The sequence below is a fragment of the Budorcas taxicolor genome, chromosome 8 (assembly GCF_023091745.1).
Source record: "Budorcas taxicolor isolate Tak-1 chromosome 8, Takin1.1, whole genome shotgun sequence".
NCBI lineage: Eukaryota > Metazoa > Chordata > Mammalia > Artiodactyla > Bovidae > Budorcas > Budorcas taxicolor.
The window spans coordinates 47,974,282-47,998,205 of NC_068917.1; the positions used below are offsets into that span (position 1 = coordinate 47,974,282).

At 40.5% G+C, this 23,924-nt stretch overlaps 1 protein-coding gene across 1 annotated transcript in view; it reads left to right on the plus strand.

The window, feature by feature from the left end:
• The window catches only part of PIP5K1B (phosphatidylinositol-4-phosphate 5-kinase type 1 beta), a 232,466-nt gene that overhangs the window by 40,183 nt on the left and 168,359 nt on the right, over window positions 1-23,924 (plus strand). The window contains exons 2-3 of the mRNA XM_052645045.1: window positions 8,428-8,558; window positions 23,003-23,120. Of these exons, the coding sequence (XP_052501005.1) occupies window positions 8,428-8,558; window positions 23,003-23,120 (249 nt within the window). The remainder of the gene's footprint in view (window positions 1-8,427; window positions 8,559-23,002; window positions 23,121-23,924) is intronic.

The window sequence follows — 23,924 nt, forward strand, 5'->3', positions numbered from 1 at the left end:
GGTTGTCATGCCCTCCTCCAGGGGATCTTCCCGACCCATCAATCAAACCCATGAACCATGACACTTGCCTCCTAATCACTTTTCCTCATATATTCTCTCTAGTCTGTCCTCCACATGGCTTCCGGAGTGAAGTTTTTCAGGTTAGATGATAACTCTTTCCTTATGGAAACACATCAGATCCTTAGAAGGATCTATGAGGCTCAGCCCTAGATTCAGCTCATCTTTGCAGCCTCCAATTCTGATGCTGTCTCTGATGCTCATCTTAATTCATCTACAGTGATTTGCTTTCAGTTTCTTGAACTGCTGTTTCTGTATGCCTGGAAATTGATTCCCCTGACCTCCTAATGTGACTTTCAATTCCTTGAGGGCAAGCACTCAGGCCAGGTCATTTCTGTATCCCCAGTTTGTAGATGAGTGCCTGGCACATGATGGGCATACAGCCAGTGTCTGTTGATATGAACTGCCAACTGGCTCTCATCTTTCATGTCTCAGACTGTGTGTGCTTCCTGTTAGACCTTTCCTAACTCTCCCCCATTCTAAAGTGAATCTCCTCACTTTCGGCCTGATCACATCACCCTGGTATTTGTATCACTGCCTATTATGAATGCATATCTTTAATATCTCTTTCACTCAGTAACCTAGAAACTCTCATGAGAGCAAGAACAGGACCTTTTTTTTTTTGATTTATGCTTTCCCCAACATCTAGCATAGTGCTTAGGTCACAGAAAATTCTCAGATATTTGAGAATGAAGATCTAAATGAATGAACAGCATGTGACTGAATGGAGTTCTAAGGGGAGCTCTTCTCTTTACCTATGCACTACTGGAAAAAATTCAGAAGTCTATCTTGAAATAGAGGGTAGAATATAGAATCATGGGTCCCCAAAAGACAGCCATGCCCTAATCCCTAGAGCCTGTGATATGTTACTTTATATGGCAAAGGGGACTTGATTGGCAAAGGGTGTGATTAAGTTAAAGATCTTGTTGGGGAAATGATCTTGAACTATCCAGATGGGCCCAATGCAATCACAGAGGTTCTTGTAAGAGAGAGGCTAGAGAGTCAGAATCAGAGGAGGAGATGTGAGACAAAAGCAGAGGGGAGACAGAGAGAGATTAAGAGAGATTTGAAGATGCTGCTGTTATGAAGATGGAGAAGGGGACCACGAGGCAAAGAAGAAGGGACACAGCCCTCCCAACACCTTGATTTTAGGACTTCTGATCTCCTAAACTGTGAGATAACACATTGTGTTGTTGGAAGACATGAAGTTTGTGGTCATTTATACAGCAGCAGTAGAAAACCAAATCAAGGAGGAACTGGAGAAATGGGTTGAGGAACCCATAGCAAGAGGTGGTCCCACCTCCTTTCAGAAGACATTCCGCTTGCCTGTCCACAAACTATCTCATTTCCATAGTCAGTAGTTGTGGCGCATGGGCTTAGTTGCCCTACAGTATGTGGAATCTTAGTTTCCTAACCAGGGATTGAACTCATGTCCCCTGCATTGCAAGGTGGATTCTTAACCACTGGACCACGAGGAAAGTCCCTAGAATCTTTTATATGTTAGGATGCAGGACTCAGTTGTGAGGCTGGGAAAGAGGTTTCCATGTCAAGCTAAGATATTTGGAGTTAATCCTGTGGTGAGGGATACTACACACCCGTTAGTTTTCAAGCAAGGTGGTGACAAGATTAGATCTGTACTTAAAAATAAAATTACTCTGAGATAGTTAGGGACTTTGGGAAGGTCATGTACACACTGCTATATTTAAAATGGATAACCAGCAAGGACCTACTATATAGTACAGGGAACTCTGCTCAATGTTGTGTGGCAGCTTGGATGGGAGAGGGGTTTAGGGGACAATGGATACATCCATGGGCTTCCCTGATGGCTTCCATGGTAAAGCGTCTGCCTGCAATGCGGGAGACCCGGGTTCGTTCCTGGGTTGGGAAGATCCCCTGGAGAAGGAAATGGCAATCCACTCCAGCACTCTTGCCTGGAAAATCCCATGGACGGAGGAGCCTGATAGGCTACAGTCTGTGGGGTCACAAAGAGTCGGACACGACTGGGCGACTTCACTTTTTTATGGCTAAGTCCCTTCACTGTTTACCTGAAACTATCACAACATTGTTAAATGGCTATACCCCAATACAACACAAAATAAAAAGTTTGAACTTTGGGAGAGAAAAAATCACTCTGGCATCATGTATATTGTCTATAATCCTATAATTAGGCCATCAGATCACCTGAGGTAGGGAGAAATGTTGTTGACTTGAGATGTTTTAGTACTTGCTTTTAAAACCAGTGATAATAGATTGCATATTAAGTGATCTAATTTCATAGACAATATGCTGTAGAAAGCAGTTTCCTGTAACCAATGTAAAATCATTAAAATCTTACTGTTGTCAGATCATTGCTCCCCTAATAGCAGGTTTACATGGACATTTAGTCTCATTGATAGTAATCATCATTATTATCTCTTTGTTCAAGTACTTTTCAGCTTCAGTCAGATCCATCTCCTGCACAGAGAATGGAGGCCAGTAAAGCAGTACATACTGGTAGGACACTGAACTGGTGGTGCCTTGTAGACCAGAGTATCACGCATGGCATTATCACATATTTGGCCAAAGGATTTAGGTCAAGTTAATCTCCCAGAGTCAAAGTTTCTTTATAAAATGGGCATTAAAATCCCACCTACCTACATAACAATTGTGACAATCAAATGTAGTCATTAGAAGGTAGTTAAAAACCATAGCATATTATCTAAATGCAAGTTGACATTAATTTTCCTTTTAGTATTACCATCATCCCTGAACAGGTTTGGGTAGTAAAGAGCCAGGAATGTAATATATGCGATTTGCTTTTGTGGTATTAGCTAGTTCTTTCTCCAAATATCATATGCTTTAGAGGTTTTTGTAATATCCATACAATGTGTTGCCTCTACTTAGCCCTTGAAAAGTCCTGAGGTAAACGTAGACTCTGTTTGGCTGTATTCCAAAATCTGAACCTATGTGCTAGTAGGAAAGAATCCACCTGCCAATGCAGGGGTTGCAAGGGATGTGAGTTCGATCCCTGTGTTGGGAAGATCCCCTGGAGGAGGAAATGGCACCCCATTCCATTATTCTTGCTTGGAGAATCCCATGGACAGAGGAGCCTGGCGGTCTACAGTCTATGAGGCTGCAAAAAGTCAGATGCCACCGAGCACAGAGGGGAAATGGTTATGTATCAATGTGTTTAGAGCATATGCAAAGCCACACAGAAAACTGGAAGGACCACATGTGTGTGTGTGTTTGAAGCTGCTAACTCATCGAGTTTACAAGGAAAGAACTGCTGGTTCTAGAAGAAGAGAAACCTGCAGTACACAGAGCAGGTTCTTGGTCATCATGATTTACTGGTCTGCTAATCAGAAACTCTCCCATTAGCATTTCTAAGTGTTTTTGTAACTTTAAAACACATCTTGCTCAAGAGTGACTGTGTCAGAAAATACAATGGTTTCTCCCATCTTGGTCCCTGTGCCTAAGGTCCGATAGGAAAATGTCAGGTGGTGCGGCCTTTACTGCTGGTGACTTAGAAAACCACATGCCACAGTGCAATCAGACATATCCATGAAATAGTCAAGATGCTTTTTAATTATACCCAATGCATCTATGCTAAAGCATTTAATTTTACAGAGATGCGGAGGAAGAAACCCTGAGTTAGCCAGAGGTAGCCATCCTCCCTTCACAGCAAAATATCTCCTTTTGTTTGTACCTCCCCGTGTTATTAGTAGTGGCTTTAACAGAGATGTTCATACCGGTTTACCAGGTGGTTTACAGGTTTCTTTTAGGCTCACCCATGACTGAGTATGATTAGTAGCAAATAAAACATTTTATCCCTATTTCATCAAAAGGCATGGCTCCCACACAGCTGCTTCCTTTGCTGAGGTCAAACAGCCAGGCTTAAAAGAGAGCTTCTGACTTTGATTCTAGACTCATTTTGAAAAAAAGAGACAGGGAAGCAGCATGGGCTTTGCAGGCAGACTCTGCCATGTGCTAACAATGTGAGAGAGGCAGTCATATAACCTTGCTGAGCTTTAAATGCCCACCTGTAAAATGGGTGTGATTCTCCCTCTTTTTGGTGTCCTTGAAAAGGTTAAATGAGGTTAGAGATTCTGATTTTAGAGGCAGCAGAGTACTTGTTTATAACCTGGATCTGGACTGTGGAGCCAGACTTACCAGGTACAAGTCCCAGCTCCACCTCTTTGCTAGCCGCGTGACCTCGTGTAAGTAACTAAACCTACTTGAGTCAGTAAAATGAAGATAATAATAGTACCTACCTCACAGGGTTATTGTGAGAATAGAAGAGTTAATATAACCGAAAGCACTTAGAATAGTGATTGCCTCATAGAGTGTTTTCAGTAAACGCTCTTTAAGTATATGCCATAATTATGATTGATTGTGATTATTATTATTGTTATCCATATGTCAAGTCCCTGGCACAAATAGTTGATTAAAAAGTTCACTTTTATTAAGACTTCTCTTATTTCTGTCTTCAGAGCACTTGAATGTCAAGGAGTATGAAAAGAAAGTAATAGTATTATTATGTCTGTTTTTTTTTTTTTAATTTAAACAGATGTCAATGAGCTTCTTTCCAAAATCTGATTCCTTCAGGAACTCAAAATTCAATCTTATACCATAGGAAAAAAAGTTTCCTGATGCTCCTTAGAGCAAGAGCATATTTTTGAGCCTCACTGCAGACTTTCCGAGTCAGAAACTCTGGAGATGCAATCCATAAGTCACTTTGGTTCTTGTTTTTCAGTGCTTGCTGACATTTTTTTTAAGATTTGTTCTTTAGAGCAGTTGTAGGTTAACAAACAAATTGAGAGGAAGATACAGAAATTTCCCATCACCCCCTGTACCCACACATGCACAGCCTGCCCATTGTCAACATCCCCCACCAGAGTGGTTCACTGTTACAACTGATGAACCTACATGGACACATCATAATCACCCAAAGTCCACAGTTTATATTCCGGCTCACTCTTGATGGAGTACCTTCTATGGGTTTAGACAAATTTGTAATTGTGTATTTATCATAAAAGTGGACTTCCCAGGTGGCTCAGTGGTAAAGAATCTGCCTGACAATGCAGGAGACTCAAGGGATGTGGGTTTGAGAAGAGCTCTTCTGGGTCAGGAAGAGCCCCTGGAGAAGGAAATGGCGACCCACTCCAGTGTTCTTGCCTGGAGAATCCCAGGGACAGGGGAGCCTGGCGGGCTACAGTCCACGGGGTCGCACAGAGACATGAAGGAGCATGCACGACACACCATCAGAGAGGACTTGTGCAGGGTGTTTTCCCTACCCTGAAAACCCTGCCTGCTCTGCCTCCCTCCTCAACCCCCTGGCAAGCGCTGACCTTCTTGCGGTCTCCATAGCTGTGCTTTTGGTCTGTTTCAACAAATGACCCAGTGACTCTCAGACTTTCTAAAGTTTGCAAATACCAGATATAGACTGCTACAACTTTGACCACCTTCTGTTGCTGGGAATGGGATAAGACTGCTGCTGCTGAGTCGCTTCAGTCATGTCCAACTCTGTGCGACCCCATAGACAGCAGCCCACCAGGCTCCCCCGTCCCTGGGATTCTCCAGGCAAGAACACTGGAGTGGGGTGCCATTTCCTTCTCCAATGCATGAAAGTGAAAAGTGAATGTGAAGATGCTCAGTCGTGTCCGACTCTTAGCGACCCCATGGACCGCAGCCTACCAGGCTCCTCTGTCCATGGGATTTTCCAGGCAAGAGTACTGGAGTGGGGTGCCATTGCCTTCTCTGGGATAAGACAGAAGGGTGGCTAACAAGGAATTGGGCATTCCATGTTTCACATGTGTTCCAGTCCAAGAAGCACACTAAATTACTGAATTAAGCAGAAATACAGATATTTCTGGAAGCAGAGTCAGGTGTATGATAAAGGGAAGGAAAAATAGTTTGAGAGTGTGTGCGTCTGTTGACAGATCTGGAATGGAAAGTTTCAGACTGTAGGTGTCTTCTGGAAAATGCTGATGTCACGTCCTGTCCCATTTTGCCCTGTGTGATGGATAGGAGAAGAGAAACCTTTTGAGTTTTTATGTGAGGTTTAAATGAGAAAAATTCATTTCAGCCTTCAGAAGTCAGAGCTATCGGTACAAAAGGTCACTGATGCCAACTGGTGGCATTGCTGAGCTCGCAGTGGGAAGATTAAAATAGCAGCTTTTTGTTTTTGAAGCACTAGTTGCACTATTTGGGCTTGACTCTCAGTCTTTTGCCATCTTGCTGCTCTGGGATCGTGAGTAAAAAGGCATAGGTAAAGAAGAAAAGCCCCAGGATGTTTCTCTTAACTGCACAGAAGGGGATAGATATTATAGCTGTCCTCACACTAAGGCTGATGTAACATTTGCAGTGAAATGAGCAGGGCGATTGAATGATGACTCCATGGGATAGTGAGGGTTACTGATTGTATAGTGGGAGTGACTGAGCCGTATGAATGATCGTGACCATTTCAGGCCCAGTCAGCAAATATTTCCTGGGGACCCAGCCCTGCGCAAGGTGTGGTTTGCTTGGGGCTCACCCTTCAGTGACAGGATTACAGAGCTTAGGGAGAGGAACACCAGGCTTGGAGGTAGGGGGGTTGGTTGTAAGGTAATGGTTTGGTGCCACGTGTACTGTGTTTGTGATGATAAAATAGTGTCCAAGTAGGTTCTGAGAATCATATCCATGGAGCCAGGATTTGAAACCCTTAGGAATAGATTGATCATCTGCATAACTAAGGAAATTTGAGAATCAAGGATCCAACTTTTAGGGACACAGCAATTATAGCAAACAAAATATGAGAATTTAGTGAAGAAATGAGAGACCATTAGAAAAGGTAGACATGGACACAGGACTGTGTTCTAGCATAGAAATCAAGAGGATACATTTTTCAAGAAGAGAGATATTTTTTGATGTTAAAAGCATTAAGAAAACTTTTTGAAAAAGCAGCATCTGGGAAGATGGAGATGGGTCTTGGACTTACTAAGTGAAAATGTTATCTCAAAAAGAATATTTTTTTATTAAGCAGGTGATCTTCATTACATTCATTTTAAGGCATGGTTTCTCAGCCTCAGCACTGATGTTTGGGGCTTGATAATTTGTTGTTATGAGAAGCTGTCCTGTGCATTGTAGGATGTTGTAACAGCATTCCTGACCTCTACCCACTAGATGCCAGTAGCTCTACCACCACTGGTTGCTGCTGCTGCTGCTGCTAAGTCACTTCAGTCGTGTCCGACTCTGTGCGACCCTATAGATGGCAGCCCACTAGGCTCCTCTGTCCCTGGGATTCTCCAGGCAAGAATACTGGAATGGGTTGCCATTTCCTTCTCCAATGCATGAAAGTGAAAAGTGAAAGTGAAGTCGCTCAGTCGTGCCCGACTCCCAGCAACCCCATGGACTGCAGCCCACCAGGCTCCCCTGTCCATGGGATCCTCCAGGCAAGAGCACTGGAGTGGGTTGCCATTGCCTTCTGTGACAACTAAAAAATGTCTCCAATGTCAGATGCCCCTGGCTGAGAACCAGTGATTTAAGTATTTATGTAGTTCCCACTGTCTGAGTGAAAGTGATAATCGCTCTGTTGTGTCAGACTCTATGCAACCAGTAGGCTGTAACCTGCCAGGCTCTTCTGTCCCAGTGGGTACTATATTAAACATTGCAAGGCGTAAAAAAACATGCCACACTTGCACCATTAAGAAGAATGTATTCTGATTTTCCTAAATTAAGTTATTCTATTTCTCCTATTATGTTAAATAAGTTAAAACTTGTTTATATATACATGCACACGTGTACACACACACAAATATATATGTCATTCCTCCAAGTTAACATTATGTCAGTTTAACTGTGGAATAATATTAGAAAAGCAGTAAATTTGAAATATTGAGGTTCCAAAACTGTGTTTTATTATAGATCAGTGAAGGAAATTTTGATTATGGACCCTTGTAAGCAATTTTCAAATTAAATTTTATGTATTCCAAAGGCTGAAATTATTTTTTACTCTCTCATTTCTTCTGAAGCCAAAATACTCTTCCTGATCGATAGTTATGTTATAGAACTTCCGATTTTTGAAAAATGTGACTATGCCGATTATCCTTTGGTAGAAATTACGATGCTATGTATTGAAAGTTTCTCAGTTCTTAATAAAAGAAAGATGGAGATTTTGGATGGTAATTTGACCTTAGATAACCACCAAAATAATTTCATGGAAGGAAGGGTCCTTGATGTTTGGAAAGGATTCTCCATCAAAAGAAGCATCCTGTCATCTTTCTAAACCTAGCTTCCTTGTTGCTTAGGAACAAGAGAGGAAATCTAACCTCACTCTCCTGTTTTTGGTACTTGTGATATTGAACAAGGTCCCGACTATCGAGGCTAACGCTGAAATCCTTGTTTTCCCTGCAGACTGCATCATCTGCCATCAAGGGTGCTATTCAGCTGGGAATAGGATACACAGTGGGTAATCTCACCTCCAAGCCAGACCGAGATGTTCTCATGCAAGATTTTTATGTGGTGGAAAGTGTGTTCCTACCCAGGTAAGAACATTGTTTATTGTGATGATTTCCATGCTGAGGAACCTTTCTTGTGACATCCCCATATTGAAGACTTTTCTGCTGGTGCATGTGTACATTATGTGCTGATGCTCATGTTGGACCTTTGGTGTGCCCAAAAGTAATCCAAGTAATTATTACTTTTGGTTGCATTAAATGGCTTGCATTTTTTTTTAACATGGCTTGCATTTTTATAGCAGATGGTAAATAGAGTTCATCCTATGGGTCAGCTGTAATTAATTAGTTGTAATAATGCCTGAAAGACCGTATGGAGAAAGACTTTGAAATTCAGTGGGAAGGAGTACAGTAATCACAGAGTGATGTCTGCATAGCTTTAGAAAAAGAGGGCACCTGAGACGCAGCAGATGGTGCCAAGTTTTTGCTGTAGCCCTAATTTAAGAAATGAGTTGGGGAACCCGTAGTTGGTTCTGCTATCTGAATATTCTCATGTGTTTCCTCTTTTAACTCTCCTCCAGAAAACTTAAGGGAGTTCCCCTATTTTGACAGCATATTTGAAAAGACACCCAAGTTACCCTTACATGTCACCTCTAACTTTATCATGTGCATGCTAACATGCCAAGTCACTTCAGTTGTGTCTGATTCTTTGTGAATTTACAGACTATAGCCCACCAGGCTCCTCTGTGCATAGGATTTCCCAGGCAAGAATACTGGAGTAGGTTGCTATGCCCTCCTCCAAGGGATCTTCCCGACCAAGGGATCAAACTCTCATCTCTTAATGTCTCCTGTGTTGGCAGTTGAGTTTTTGTTTTTGTTTTTGTTTTTTTTTTACCACTAGTGCCACCTGGGAAGCCCCATACTGGGGGGATAAATCAATTAAATAAATCTGAGATGGATGATAGTGATGGTTGCACAACAGTGTGAATGGACATAATGCCACATGAGTATATGTTTAAAAATGTGTAAGATGGCAGATTTATATTATGCATGCTATACCAAAATAAAACAAATAATTTAAAGGTCTAATGCTCAGTTAATATAAGAAGAGAAGTACTCACTATTAAACTGGAAATGTCACTACCACTGACGGGACTTTTCAAAGAAAGAAAATAGATACTCAACTTAGGGGTTTGGAAGCAATTATATTGTCTTTGTGGCTATAAGGATTGACTTGTCATTTATTTTAAAGTAAATGTTTCTCTCTAAAATAAGCCAATTTTATTATCAATTATTGCTAGGCTTGAGTGAGAATGATTGGGTGACACTTTTCCTCTCCATGTTTTCATTGTCTTTAAAAATCTTCAGGGAAATGGTACTTAAATTTATTTCTCTGTCCAGGCATCAACTTCCTAGAAATAAAACCTTTAGATGAGTGTGTCCATGTAGTCACAACAGAGCACATAAATAAAAGAAAGTCAGCTAGAAACCTAGACAGCCTCATTCTTTTAAAATTTATCATCTCAGCATTGTTTTTTAAATTGGAGTATAATTGCTTTACCAATGTTTTGTTACTTTCTACTGTACAGTAAAGTTTATCAACTATCTGTATACATACATCCCCTCCCGCGCACCCGCCGCCACCCATCTAGGTCATCACAGAGCGCTGAGCTGAGCGTCCTGTGCTCTGCAGTGGGTTCCCGCTAGCTAGCTGTTTCACACGTGCTGGTGTATACATGTCAATCCCGGTTTCCCAATCCGTCCCCCCTTCCCTTCTCCCCGCGTCCACGTGTCCGTTCTCTACATCTGCATCTCTATTCTTGCCCTGCAAATAGGTTCATCTTCATAGACACTTTTAGGGGGCTTCTCTGGTGGCTTAGACTGTCAAGAATCTGCCTGCAGTGTGGACGATCCAGGTTCGATTCCTGGGTCAGGAAGATCTCCTGGAGAAGGAAATGGCTACCCACTCCAGTAGTCTTGCCTGGAGAATTCCATGGACAGAGGCTACAGGCCATGGGGTTGCAAAGAGTCGGACACAGCTGAGCAACTAACACTGTTTTCAGGCCCTTCTGAGTGTTTTGATTCCTTTTGTTCATGGACAGTTTATCATAAGCATACTGCATTTTTATGATTAAGACAAAATGAGATTTTTTTCTTCAGGAATAGAGAACCAAAGTTGTACCTACCTGGATTTTGCGTCTTTGACCTTAGCTCTGTATCCCAAGAAAGCAGCAGCAGCCACTGAATGACACGCACGTCTCTGGGGAAGGGAGCACCCAGCTAACTGATCCTATTGAGAAGAGTCCACTGTCACATTCAAATATATCATTCAGAGTTTATATAGCTTTTAAATGTCAATATGACATGAAACATTTGATTCAGACTAAAATTTAAGCAAATACTGTATTGCTTGTTTAAAGAACACACAGTACAAGGAACTCTATTTGGTGCTCTGTGGTGAACTAAACAGGACAGAAATCCAAAAAAGAAGGATTATGTATATATCTAATTCACTTTACTCTATAGCCACAACTGACACATCAGTGTAAAGCAACTATTGTTGTTCAGTCAGTCAGTTAGTCGTGTCCGACTCTATAACCCCATGGACTGCAGCACGCCAGGCTTCCCTGTCCTTCACCATCTCCCGGAGCTTGCTTAAACTCATGTCCATTGAGTCACTGATGCCATCCAACCATCTTGTCCTCTGTCGTCCCCTTCTCCTCCTGCCTTCAATCTTTCCCAGCATCAGGGTCTTTTCCAATGAGTCAGCTCTTCACATCAGGTGGCCTAAATATTGGAGCTTCAGCTTCAGTATCAGTCCCTCCAATGAATATTCAGGACTGATTTCCTTTAGTATTGACTGGTTTGATCTCCTTGCAGTCCATGAGACTCTCAACAGTCTTCTCCAACACCACAGTTCAAAAGCATCAATTCTTCGGCACTCAGTCCTCTTTATGGTCCAACTTGCACATTCATACCTGACTACTGGAACAACCGTAGCTTTGACTATATGGACCTTTGTCAGCCAAGTAACGTCTCTGCTTTTTAATATTCTGCCTAGGTTTGTCATAGCTTTTCTTCCAAGGAGCAAGCGTCTTTTAATTTCATGGCTGCAGTCACCATCTGCAGTGATTTTGGAGCCCAAGAAAATAAAGTCTGTCACTGTTTCCATTGTTTCCCCATCTATTTGCCACTAAGTGATGGGACTGGATGCCATAATCTTTATTTTTGGGGCATTGAGTTTTAAGCCAGCTTTATTACTCTCCTCTTTCACTCTCATTAAGGGGCTCTTTAGTTCGTTTCTGTCATAAGGGCGATGTCATCTGTGTATCTGCGATTATTGATATTTCTCCCAGCAGTCTTGATTCCTACTTGTGCTTCATCAAGCCTGGCATTTCATATGATGTACTCTGCATATAAGTTAAATAAGCAGGGTGACAATACACAGCCTTGATGTACTCCTTTCCCAGTTTTGAACCAGTCCATTGTTCCATGTCCAGTTCTAACTGTTGCTTCTTGAGCTGCATACAGGCTTCTCAGGAGGCAGGCAAGGTGGTCTGGTATTCCTATCTCTTGAAGAATTTTCCACAGTTTTTTGTGATCCACACAGTCAAAGCCTTTAGCATAGTCAGAAGTAGATGTTTTTCTGGAGCAACTATATTCCAATAATAATTGGAAAGATAATTATTACTCCAATAATAATAATTTTAAAAGAACATATATGCTCCAGATGCATTTACATGAAAATAAGAAACTCACATTGGGGATGTCTTGCCTCAGTTTCCTCATCTGGGCTCAGTTTCTTCTTTAGTTTAGCAAAGGGATTGGTCCCAGTATTTCTCAACAAATGTGCTTTTGACTTTTTTTAGATGAGCTAATTCTTTGTGCAAGACTGAACATTTGTCATCCCCAGGCCATGCCAGTAATATCTCATTACTATAATGATCAAAACCCTTCCCACAAAGTGATGGATGAATTCAGTTTCTTGATTCTGGTGGTGGTTTCATAGGTATACACATATGTGAGAACTAACAAACTGTACATTTTATTGTATGTCAGTTACAACTTAGTAAAGGAGCCAAAATATGCTCCCTCCCTACCCATGCATATTTCTCTACCTGCCTAGGGGTGAGAGGCCCTTGTTGCAAGCAGTTGAAACATTCTGAAGTCCCTGGTGGCTCTAAAATCCAATGCATTTATCTGGGTCATAGAACTAATTGCTTAGGGTGCCTTGAGATGTTTTAATTTACTACTGCTCTGAGACTGCAGAATTTGTTTCCCATAGCAACGAAGTGCACTCTGTTATTTTTTATTTCTTTATTTTAAAGTGGCTTGAAGTTATTTTTAGATATTATGTATTTGCACCACAGATTATTTCATTTTGTAGATGGAAAAGAGCCCTAGACCTGTGTGAGATTTTAAGGATGATATAAAATTCTTTTTAACTGTCTGGTTCCATGATCTTCCAAAATGACAAAATAGATGAGTAAGAGAACCATAACCATATCTTAATCTTTTGACCCCAAATTCTGTACCACGCAGAACTCAAGGCTGTAGATTTTTCATGTGTAAAGGGGATTAGGAAGATAGAGAATGTTTTATCATGTTTCTACCATGTAAACATGAACCAGAGGCAGCAACAGGAGGCAGAGTTTAAGTACCAACTATGAACTAAGCATAGTCTTATTAATAATATTTGTATATTCTACAATATAATTGTTATTACTTTTCATCTTTACCATTAAGAAAAAAACTATTTTATATACGAAGTAACTAAGGCCCTGAGGTATTAGATGTCTTAACCCAAAGTGATAAACCAGTAAATGGTAAAGCCAGGATTTGAACTCAGCAGTGGCTGGGTCCACAGTTTTATTTCTCCCTATACTATGGTGATGAAACACAGGAACGGTATTTCTTTTTGAATTAAAAAAAGAACAAAACTTCTAGAATTATGAAACTAAATCTATCTATCTGGCCCCTTGACAGCCAGCTTGAATCCATCCCTCTGTTCCTCTGTAGGAGACACCATCACTGCCTTCTCTGGGATGGAAAATATGGTTTGAAAGCTGGCAATAAATATATCTTTCCATATTCAAGAATAATTATCTAATTGAAGAATTTGTTAAAAAAAAAAAAAAACAGAAAGAAATCACCTGTATTTTCATCTGCTCACTGGAGGTTAGCTTGATATGAAGATCATTGCAGACTGGCCTTAGGTTTAATGGATTTTCTTCTTCGGGATTTATTTGAATCACCAAGTGAAAGTCACTCAGTCGTGTCCAACCCTTTGTGACCCTGTGGACTATACAGTCCATGGAATTTTCCAGGCCAGAATACTGGAGTGGGTAGCCTTTCCCTTATCCAGAGGATCTTCCCAACCCAGAGATTGAACCCAGGTCTCCCGCATTGCAGGCAGATTCTTTACCAGCTGAGCTACCAGGGAAGCCCAAGAGTACTGGAGTGGGTAGCCTATCCCTTCTCCAGGGTATCTTCCTGGTCCAGGAATCGAACTGGGGTCTCCTGCATTGCAGGCAGATTCTTTACCAACTGAGCTATGATATTATTCTAAATGACAACCAAACATGTATGTCAAAGATGCATATAAGCATTGCCAAATATCAGTGGTACACTTAGGGATTTGACAGACTAGCTACCCACCTGCATTTCAAGTTTCACTGACATAAACTCATCCAAGAATCCATGTGTACCATGGGTCAGCACACTACAGCTCATGAGAAAAAGCCGGCCCCGTGCTTCTTTTTTTTTTTTTTTTTTCAAAAATAAAGTTTAATCATAACAGCCACGTCTATTCACTTACATATTGTTTAGGGTTCCTTTTCCACTACAACAGTAGAGTTGAGTAGTTGTAACAAAGACTCTAAAAGGTTTGCCAACCTTTGGTCTATACCTGATTTTTTCATACAAGGTTTTATATAGATGTGGATAGAATACAAAGCTACCAGAATATTCTTCTCAGGATTAAATGAGAGGTGTGACTGTTGCTGGTAAAGCCAATAATACAAGGTCCCTTCAAGTCAAAACTTTTCAAATATTTATTCAATATTTGTGTAGTGGGGATGTGGGAAAGATAATTTCCTTATCAATAAGGATTATATACCTCTTCCTTTAATTCAAAAAGTGAAACATTTGTTGCATGCGCTGAATATTACATAACATTTTAACTTATTTGAAATTGTCTTGTAAACATAATTTTTCAGTGTGCTAATAACTACTTTAGAAGTTTAGCATTTAGGTGATGAACAACGATATCACACTTTCCCAGTAAATGACACCCTGGAATATGTTCTCTGGGTTTGGAATTTGAGCTGTCTTCAGCTACTCACTTTTAAAGACTGGCTGTTAGCTTGTTCGCCTCAAAAGATGGTGCAGCCTTGTGTTCCAGAAGGCAGCTCAGGGGTACCCGTCATAGATGTGTTCAGCAGAAGGAGGCTGGCACCTTCAGGGAGTGTGTCTTTTGTTTCATTATGTTGGTTTTGTTTTTCCTTCAGGAGAATGGAAAAACACTGTCACTGTCTGATTTGGTGAGAGAGAGAACCAGTTTCTATTACCTAGGTTAAATAGTTGTATGTGAAAACTAAGCAATCTCCACCTTGCCTGAGTTGGCAGAGGCAATTAGTAATGCCTAATGCTGCTTCTGCATACCCTGCAGTACACAGGTTCACTTTGAAGACTAGGTACCACCACTAGTTTGTTACTGGACTGTGGTGTCACTGGTCCAATTGTATTACACTTAAGTTTTCTTTGTCTCAGTATCACCATCTGTATATAAGGATAAAGTCACTTATCCTGCCTCATGGGAGGTGTGATGGTTAAGTTGATGTGTCAACTTGACTGGCTAAGAGATGCCCAGATAGCTGATAAGACATTTTTTCTGGGTGTGTCTGTGAGGGTATTTCTAGAAGAAATTAGCATTTGAGTCAGTAGACTGAGTAAAACAAGATCACCTCACAGTTTGGGTGGGCATCACCCTGAATAGAACAAAAAGGTGGCAAAAGGGCTGATTCACTCCCTACTTGAGATGGGACATCTCCTGCTGATGCTGAAAGCTCAGCTTCTCGGTACACTGGTGGTGAATCACAACTTGGAGACAGAGTTTTGGGTGAAGTAGAAAAGGATAGCTTTATTGCTTTGCCAGGCAAAGGGGGACACAGTGGGCGAATGCCCTTAAACCATGTGTCCCCACTTGGGGAGGATAGTGAGAAGTTTTATAGTAGTTGTTCAAAGAGGGTGTGATCAGTCCGTGGACATTCTTCTGACGGGTTGGTGGTGAAGTAAGTGGGAGTCTGCCTTCAGGTCTAACTGGTCTGGGGTCTTTGTGCTTGTGGGCAGCATACCACCATTAATCATTAACTCCTTCCACCTGGAGGGGGCTTCAGTATCTGCAGAATAGCTCAAAGATATTTTTGTGTGTATCCACTGATGGGAAAACAGGACTTTGCCCCAAGGCTGCTCTTGACTTTTTCTCCCTGGCCTCACATCCCCTCCATTCCCTAGTTAACTACTTGAATCTGCCCATTGGAACTCAGGGAAGGTCAGGAAGACTGAACGAAGGCTGTTTCTTATAATCAAAGAAATGGAAGACACAGAAAGGGCTTATATCCAGGAGCCCCACAGGCCCTGGACATTATCACTGCCCTGGAACATCAGTGTTGCTGATTCTTGGGCCTTCAGGCTTAGACTGGGACTTATACCATTGGCTTCCCTGACTCTCAGACCTTTGGGTTTGGATTGGAATTACACTACCAGCTTTCCTGGGCTGCCAGCTCACATGTGGCAGATCGTTGGACTTATCAGTCTCCATAACCACATGAGCTAATCCCTTATAATAAATCTGTCACCCAGGAGTTGCTGACCCACTCGTTTCGCCAGGAGGCCACTAACTAACAATTACAATTTGAAATCAAGGAAGCTCACCATATATAAAATGTTGCCTCTACATACATAAGATGTTGCCTCTAAAACATCAAAGCTCTGGGCCTCAGCTCCGAAACTGGACCTCTTAAGAGTCCTGGAGATACTAAATCAATTTCACCCCATTGCTGAGCATCAGATCTCTCCACTCGGTGCCACTCAAAATAGTGCTTGGTTATCAGGCTCTGAAACCACACATGCAAAGTAGAGTGTTCATGGTACATACAAATGAGAACCCCTAAATGGCTAATCAAATTCAGCCCACCTGATCCTGCAGCATGATTAGGGATGGGGGGAGCATGGGCGTGGGGAGATAATTGGGGTATTTGGGGAGGTTGTACTCTGAAACCTTCAACAGGATCCTGAAAATGAAGACTAACCGAGGAACATCAAGTTGAAATTAAGGCCAACCTAATTGCTGCTGACTGTTCCACTGCCTTGGTGTAGATCTAATCTCCTCCTCTTGTTTGTTCCTGACTAACTTAGGTCATTACTTTCCCTCCCTAGGCTCTGACTTCCTTATCTGCTAAATGGGAAATTCCAGATGCTGGCTACTGCTTCCTCAAGCTTCAGCATTGTAACCCTAAACATTTACTGCCGTTGAGAAATAACATACTTTTGGACTGAAGACAAGCACTAATTAAGTTCAGTTAAACTGAACACTGAACCCACCTCCGAAGAGTAAATATCAAAATCCCAGAGCTGATCCATAATAAACTCTAGCTGCTTCTTGATGAAATAAGGGAGAAAAGAACAAGATAGAGAAAGTACTATTTTTTATTTGAAGTTTCTTCCTCCTTTGGTGAGGTGAACAAACGCTTTCTTTAGTAACTTGGTAAGGTAGAACTGTATGTTGGCTGGCTTATTTAGGTTCTTACTTGGCAAAATAAAATTGGAGATCCTACGTAGGCCTCAAGATTTTTTAAAGATTTTTTTCTTGATATATTAATTTTATTGAAATATAGTTGACTTACAATGTTTCAGGTGAACAACAAGATGATTCAGTTATACATATACACATATATTATTTTTGAAATTATTTTCCATTATAGGTCATTATAAATATTGACTGTCGTTTCCTGTGCTATACAGTAAACCTTTGTTGCACGTTTCATGTCTATTTTTTAAAATTAGAAACTAACATTCTGTTCATACTAAGTCAGACAACTAAAAATATATGACATTTTGGTCTCCAGATTTTTATTGTTGAAATTTTACCAGCTCATGGGATCCAAACATCTCGAATCACTGCTAGAAACATCGTAGCTGAAATTTCCAAAGCCTCAATTTTATGCTGAGATAGGAAACTGGAGTCTTTTTAAAATGGGTTGAAGAGACCTAAGTCTTAAATTGTGAAGAAGTCTTCTCTTCGGCAGACTTCAGTTTTGCTGAGTCTAGATGCCTGACTGGCTCCTGATGGCTGCCACCGGCTCAGGCCTGGAAAGCCCGCAGGGGTCTTTGGTGGAGCTCTCCCACTGGCCAGGGGACGAATGCTGATTGCAGTTGTGTTTGCTGCCTTGGCTCAGCATTTCCTGCATGTGCAGAGGAGTCTCTGTGCTGGACATCAGTGGATTAGCACGCACTGATACTCCGTAGGTCCTGTAGGTACCCTGTAGGTCCCCCATAGGTCTGCTGGCTAATCCCCGCTGCACCGGCTGTGTGGTGTGGCTCTTGTGCCCTGTACCTCCTGACAACCTCCAGCTGGGGCCAACAGTCCAGTAATTTGCATTTCTTTCAGTAGAGCTTCATTCATGTCAGGTTGCTATTTGTTATTCACTGGAGCAGCTTACTAAGCAGAAGGGTTACTGAATCTTTCTGCTGTGTGGTACCCAGTGTGCAGAGCTTTGTTTTGGGCTTATGGCTTTTATCCCCAGCTTAAAAAAAAAAATTTAATGTTGTAAATGGTAATACATAGAAGGGTTAATACTCAGGATGCTTTTAAAAGAAATACTGTGAATAGTGCCCCTTTCATTCCTGTCCCTTTTGTACCCAGTGTCTAGCTCTACTGACCCCTGTTACTAGGGATCTGTACATCCTTCAGGGGTTTTTCTATGCAGATACATGCCAAAAATATAGTTTTTTGGTTTTGTTTACAGGTGTTGGAATGCTGTACACAGTATTTTGTATCAACCTTCTTTCACTTAATTTGTCTCAGATCTTACCATGGCAGTGCATTTTGGTCTCTAAGTCACGTCCAACTCTTTGTGACCTCATGGACTGCAGCATGCCAGGCTCACCTGTCCTTCACTCTCAGAATTTGCTCAAATTCCTGTCCATTGAGTCTGTGATGCTATCTTACCATCTCATCCTCTGTTCCCTCCTCCTCCTGTCCTCAGTCTTTCCCAGCATCAGAGTCTTTTCCAGTGAATCTACTCTTCACATCAGATGGCGACAGTACTGGAGCTTCAGCTTTGGCATCAGTCCTTCCAATGACTATTCAGGGTTGCTTTAGTGTAGGATTGACTGATTTGATCTCCTTGCTGTCCAAGGGACTCTCAAGAGTCTTCTCCAACACCACACTTTGAAAGCATCAATTCTTTGGTGCTCAGCCACCTGTATGGTCCAACTGTCACATCCATACATGGCTACTAGAAAAACCACAGCTTTGACTTTATGGACCTTTGTCCACAAAGTGACTTCTACGCTTTTTAATTAAGCTATCTAGGTTTGTCACAGCTTTCCTTTCAAGGAGAAGTGTCTTTTAATTTCATGGCTGCAGTCACTGTCTGCAGTGATTTTGGAGCCCAGGAAAATAAAATCTGTTACTGCTTCCATTTTTTCCCCATCTATTTGCCATGAAGTGATGGAACCAGATGCCACGATCTTAGTTTTTTGAATGTTGAGTTTTAAGCCAGCTTTTTAACTCTCCTCTTTCACCCTCATCAAGAGGCACTTTAGTTCCTCTTCACTTTTGGCCATTAGAGTGGTATTATCTGCATAACTGAGGTTACATAAGCTTCCTCATTCTTTTGTAATAATTGCATAATATTCCATTGTGTGACTGAACCTTAATTGACTGGTTCCCTTCTGAGAGACATCTAAGTTGCTTCAATCTTTCATCCTTATAAACAGTGCCACAATGAATAACCAGATACACATATGTCATTTTATACGAACACTAGTGTAGCATATAGTAATGCATTTGCTAAATCAAGAGTTATATATATACATTTGTAATTTTGACAGTTGTAAAAAATGTCCTCCAAAGAAAAAGTATCAATTTACTTTCCCACTAGTAGTGTCTCAGGGTGCTAGTCTCCCTTGAGCTATGGCAAAGTTTTAAATGTTTACTTATCTGAGAGAGAAAATGATCTCTTGGTGACAGTTAATTTACATTTATTCTATGACAAATGAGGTTGAACATCTTTTCATATGTGTAAGTCATTTGTACTTCCATTTCTGTGAACCACCTGATTTTAACTTTGGCTATTTAAAAAAAATATTAATATATAACTTTTTGGTCTTTGCTATATCTTAGAGCTCTTTATATTGGGAGGTTAGCTTTTTGTGAAATGAGTTGCACATGTTGGGGTAGCCAAAAAGTTCATTTGCGTTTTTCAGCGCAATGCTATGGAAAAACCCGAGTGAACTTTTAAGCTAACCCAGTATTTTCTCATTTTGTCACTTTTTCTTTTTCCTGATTTTTAAAATAGACAAACAAAAAAACATTTAGCCACCTCATTCTTCATGTGACATGTTCAACTCTGGGCTATCTCTTGTTTCCATGCAACTTCAATTATCCAAACTCACTGAGGGCTCCACATGTGCTGGGGCGTGGCCTTTCTTTCACATTTTCACCCACTCTGCCATGTCATTTCTAGAGGCTTGGTACTAGGTCTCAGCACAACTTGTCAGTGGTAGAGATGGAATTTGAACGCAAGTCTCTGTAACTACAGGGAGTTAGGAGCATCTCAGCTCCCACATAGGGGTCCAGTGTGATTTGAGAGAATGCAAAATCTTAATATTTGTCAAAGGAAAGCAGAATTCATGAACTATAATCTACTAGGAGAAAAACAAATGAAAAGTGGTCTTGTATTATGATTCACTATTAGGGAACATTCCTCTCCATTCAGGCAAGTGGAGAAGTTCAAGATTGTATAACCTCAGCAGTTAATTATTAATATCTGTTAATTATGCTGTGAAGAAATTACCACTTCCTGTAATGCCTCTGTTAAGTATTATCCTTGTTCTCTGTTCATTGTCTCCATTATACAAATGTAATTTATTGATGACTCCATACAGGCAAGCCTCTATCATAGTTGATCCATACCTTTCTTTATATCTTAATGTGGCCCAAAGCTAGTTATTAATAGATTCAATTTATTTTTTTCATTTTTAGTGATGTAATGGCTTTTTATACCAGCCGTCAGGGGTCAGGGTGGATATGTAAAGAAATAAAGCTTCCCTTTCTTTAACTAGAGATGTTCTTTGTATGTGTGTGTGCACACATGTGTCTGCCTGTCTCATCTCCAGGGAAACCTAACACTATCCTTTTCACACCTTTTCTGAATGAAGCACAGTAGTCAGGGAGATGTGACTCCAAGGAAAGCTGTTGTAATTAGTGGTAGATTCAGGGAAAGGTGAACAACTCAAGAAGCTCTGAGTAAAATGATAGTGATATATACTGTATCCTCTCTGATAAAATATTGGGTCCCCAACTTCATGGGAATAAATCATTTAAAGAATAATTCCATGTAAGTGGAACAGGTGTTTTATTTTACTCTTAAATGTTGAAGGTGATCTGTAATAGAATGAATTATTTTGAATGCATGAGATAGAAAGGAGATAAGAGAGTGGGAGAAAATAAAAAATTGGCAACACTCTTGGCCCACTGAAAGTAGCCTGCTTCAAATTATTATTGCTTGCAACAGTGAGAAAAGATGTCAGAGGTCTCTATGAGCCTCTTTGCTCTTAATCTCTTATTTCTACACAGCCCATGTTTTCAAGTTATAATTATGTAAGTTCCGAAATCATTCCTTTTGGCAGTCCCATAAGACATATAATTGAGTGCATGTCTCATAAATCCCAAAATATGGGATGAGGAAATGTTTGGACACCATGCCTGGGTATCATACAAGCATTATGAATATTCAACTGTGCTTGCTTAGGGCAACAATAGCCATTTCAGTGAGCGGATGATCTGGTCATATGTGAGTTCTTCTCCCAAGCAGCCTCCATTCCTGTGTCACTCCCGTCCTGTATGTGCCTTGCTGCTGCCTGAGTGCAGCCCTGGCCTTCCCAGAAAAGATTGGTTGTTATAGGATGGCCCCTAACAACACAAGCCTACTACTTCTTTTGGAAGTCACCAAAAGAAACAGTCATCTGTAGCCATGCAGGGGGAAAACTGGCCACACGATATATTGAACAGGTCATTTCCTAAATAGTTTTTAAGGATGATTTTGGACTATGTAATTTTTTTTTTTCCTTTTATGTTGTCTTTAGAACCTAAGCTTCATCTAAGAATCAAGTTTACTGAGTTAGCATTATCTTAAACTCATTTTTTCATTCAAAAAATACTTATTGTCTACCATGTGTCAGGTACTGATAGAAAAAATCTGACAGACCTCAGCAAACTTAAATTGTAGTGGATTCTAAGTACTTGTTGTATGCTGAAAGCCTTTTTATTTGCACAATGTATTTGTGTAATATCCATGAAAGACCGGCCTCAGTGTCACACCTAGAATGTGTTGAAAAAGGATTCTGAACCTCTAAATAAAAAAATTTTTTTGCAATAAAAAATTAGGTAATGTCATGTGAAGTATATTACTGTATGTAGTCAAAGGATAAAATGGATGGTAAACATCATAAAAATAAAAATTCAGAGTAGTGGATGTCTCTAAGGAGAAGGATGAGTATATGATCCATAAAAAGTACTAAAGGCAATTGAACTACATGAATAATATTTTATTTCTTAAGCAACAGTTTAGGTGCATGAGTATTTGCTGATCTCCTTATACCTTATGCTTGTCGTAAATTTTGTACAAAAATTTTCAAAGATGAACCCAGAAGAGGAAAAAAATCATGATATGTATGGGAATAGAAAATAGGTTTTAAAATCCCTAAATATTTAAGGTCTTTTCCCTGTAACTGTGGATATAAGAAAGAGTTTAGATTCAACACCCATCTATTTCCACTGTGTTGATTCTTTCTGTTGGTGAGACATTTTCTAAGTTATTTTATTTATTCCTAGTTTAAAATGTTTGTGCAATATTCAAAATCCATGGCTAAAAGAATGCATTTTTGAAATTGCTCCAAACACTGGATCTTATACCTAAAGCATTACAGCAGTGGTTTCATTGGAGAGAATGGAGTGATTTTCCCAGAAAGGAGACACAGGGGGATGAAGAATTTTCAGGCTGAAGACACATTGTGACTGGCAGGGGACGTGAGCTCAGAGTGGCCCTTGCTGCGTTAGTAGCTGTTTTTCCCTGATGGCCATTGGCCTTTGTGACACTAGCTTAGAGAGACTCAGTATCAAGGGATGTTTTACTAGAGGGGAAATTGGTACAGGACTAATAGAGCTAGAAGTTGAAGTCAAAATTGTCTTTGCTAATGTTCTTTCTCTCTCGTTTTTTTTTTTTTTTTTAACATTTTAACTGCAGTGAAGGGAGCAATCTGACTCCAGCACATCACTACCCAGACTTCAGATTTAAGACGTATGCTCCACTAGCATTCCGATATTTCAGAGAACTTTTTGGTATCAAGCCTGATGATTACTTGGTAAGAACTTATCATTTTCCTTCCTTCTCCAGAAATGTGTGACGTCAACATTTGTCTCATGGCAATAGCAACAAGTGTTTCATAGCAACAGCAACAAATGGCCTGGGTCTCTTACTTTACAAAACTCTGGAGCATAGCAAAAGGATCAAGTTTTATAACGATTATAAATTTAGCTTCAGGAAATGTGGTTTGACTCTAAGTTTTACTTGATAGCTATAGAATCTACTATGGTAATTGATATTTAAATAAGTGGAATTCAGTTGCTACTTTAGATAATTCTTCTAAGAGATATGATTAGCTATAAATATTCCTGTGAGTTTTGCTGATTGGATTCTCTTTGAAAGTCTTCCTATTTTAATTGCCTTATTTGTACCATTCATCTCAAACCTGCCATGGCCCATGGCCATGTTTACCTTGACCAACAATTTGAATATGATGTTAGAGAAGCTGGATAGTTTTGTCCTAAACAGCTCTTCATGTGGGCTTTTTCTGAAGGTATTTTTTATTTGGTATGAGGGCATGTTTTATCCTTAAGTCTCTTTTCTCCCTGTCTGCCTTTTGGCACGCAGCCAGTACAAACACAGCAGGCTTTTTGTGAGAAAGTCTGTTGTGACCTCAGAGTTTTACCTTATTCCTGTTCAAGAAGCCAAGAAGTTTCTTTCTGTTTCAAGAGAAAAATGGTTTATCTTATAATTTGATCACTGTTAACACCCTGGGGCTCTTGAAAATTGGTTTTCAAGAAGCTTTAGGAAGGATACCATCAAGTATTTATTGTTCATTAAGACTTGAGCCAGATCTGAGAAT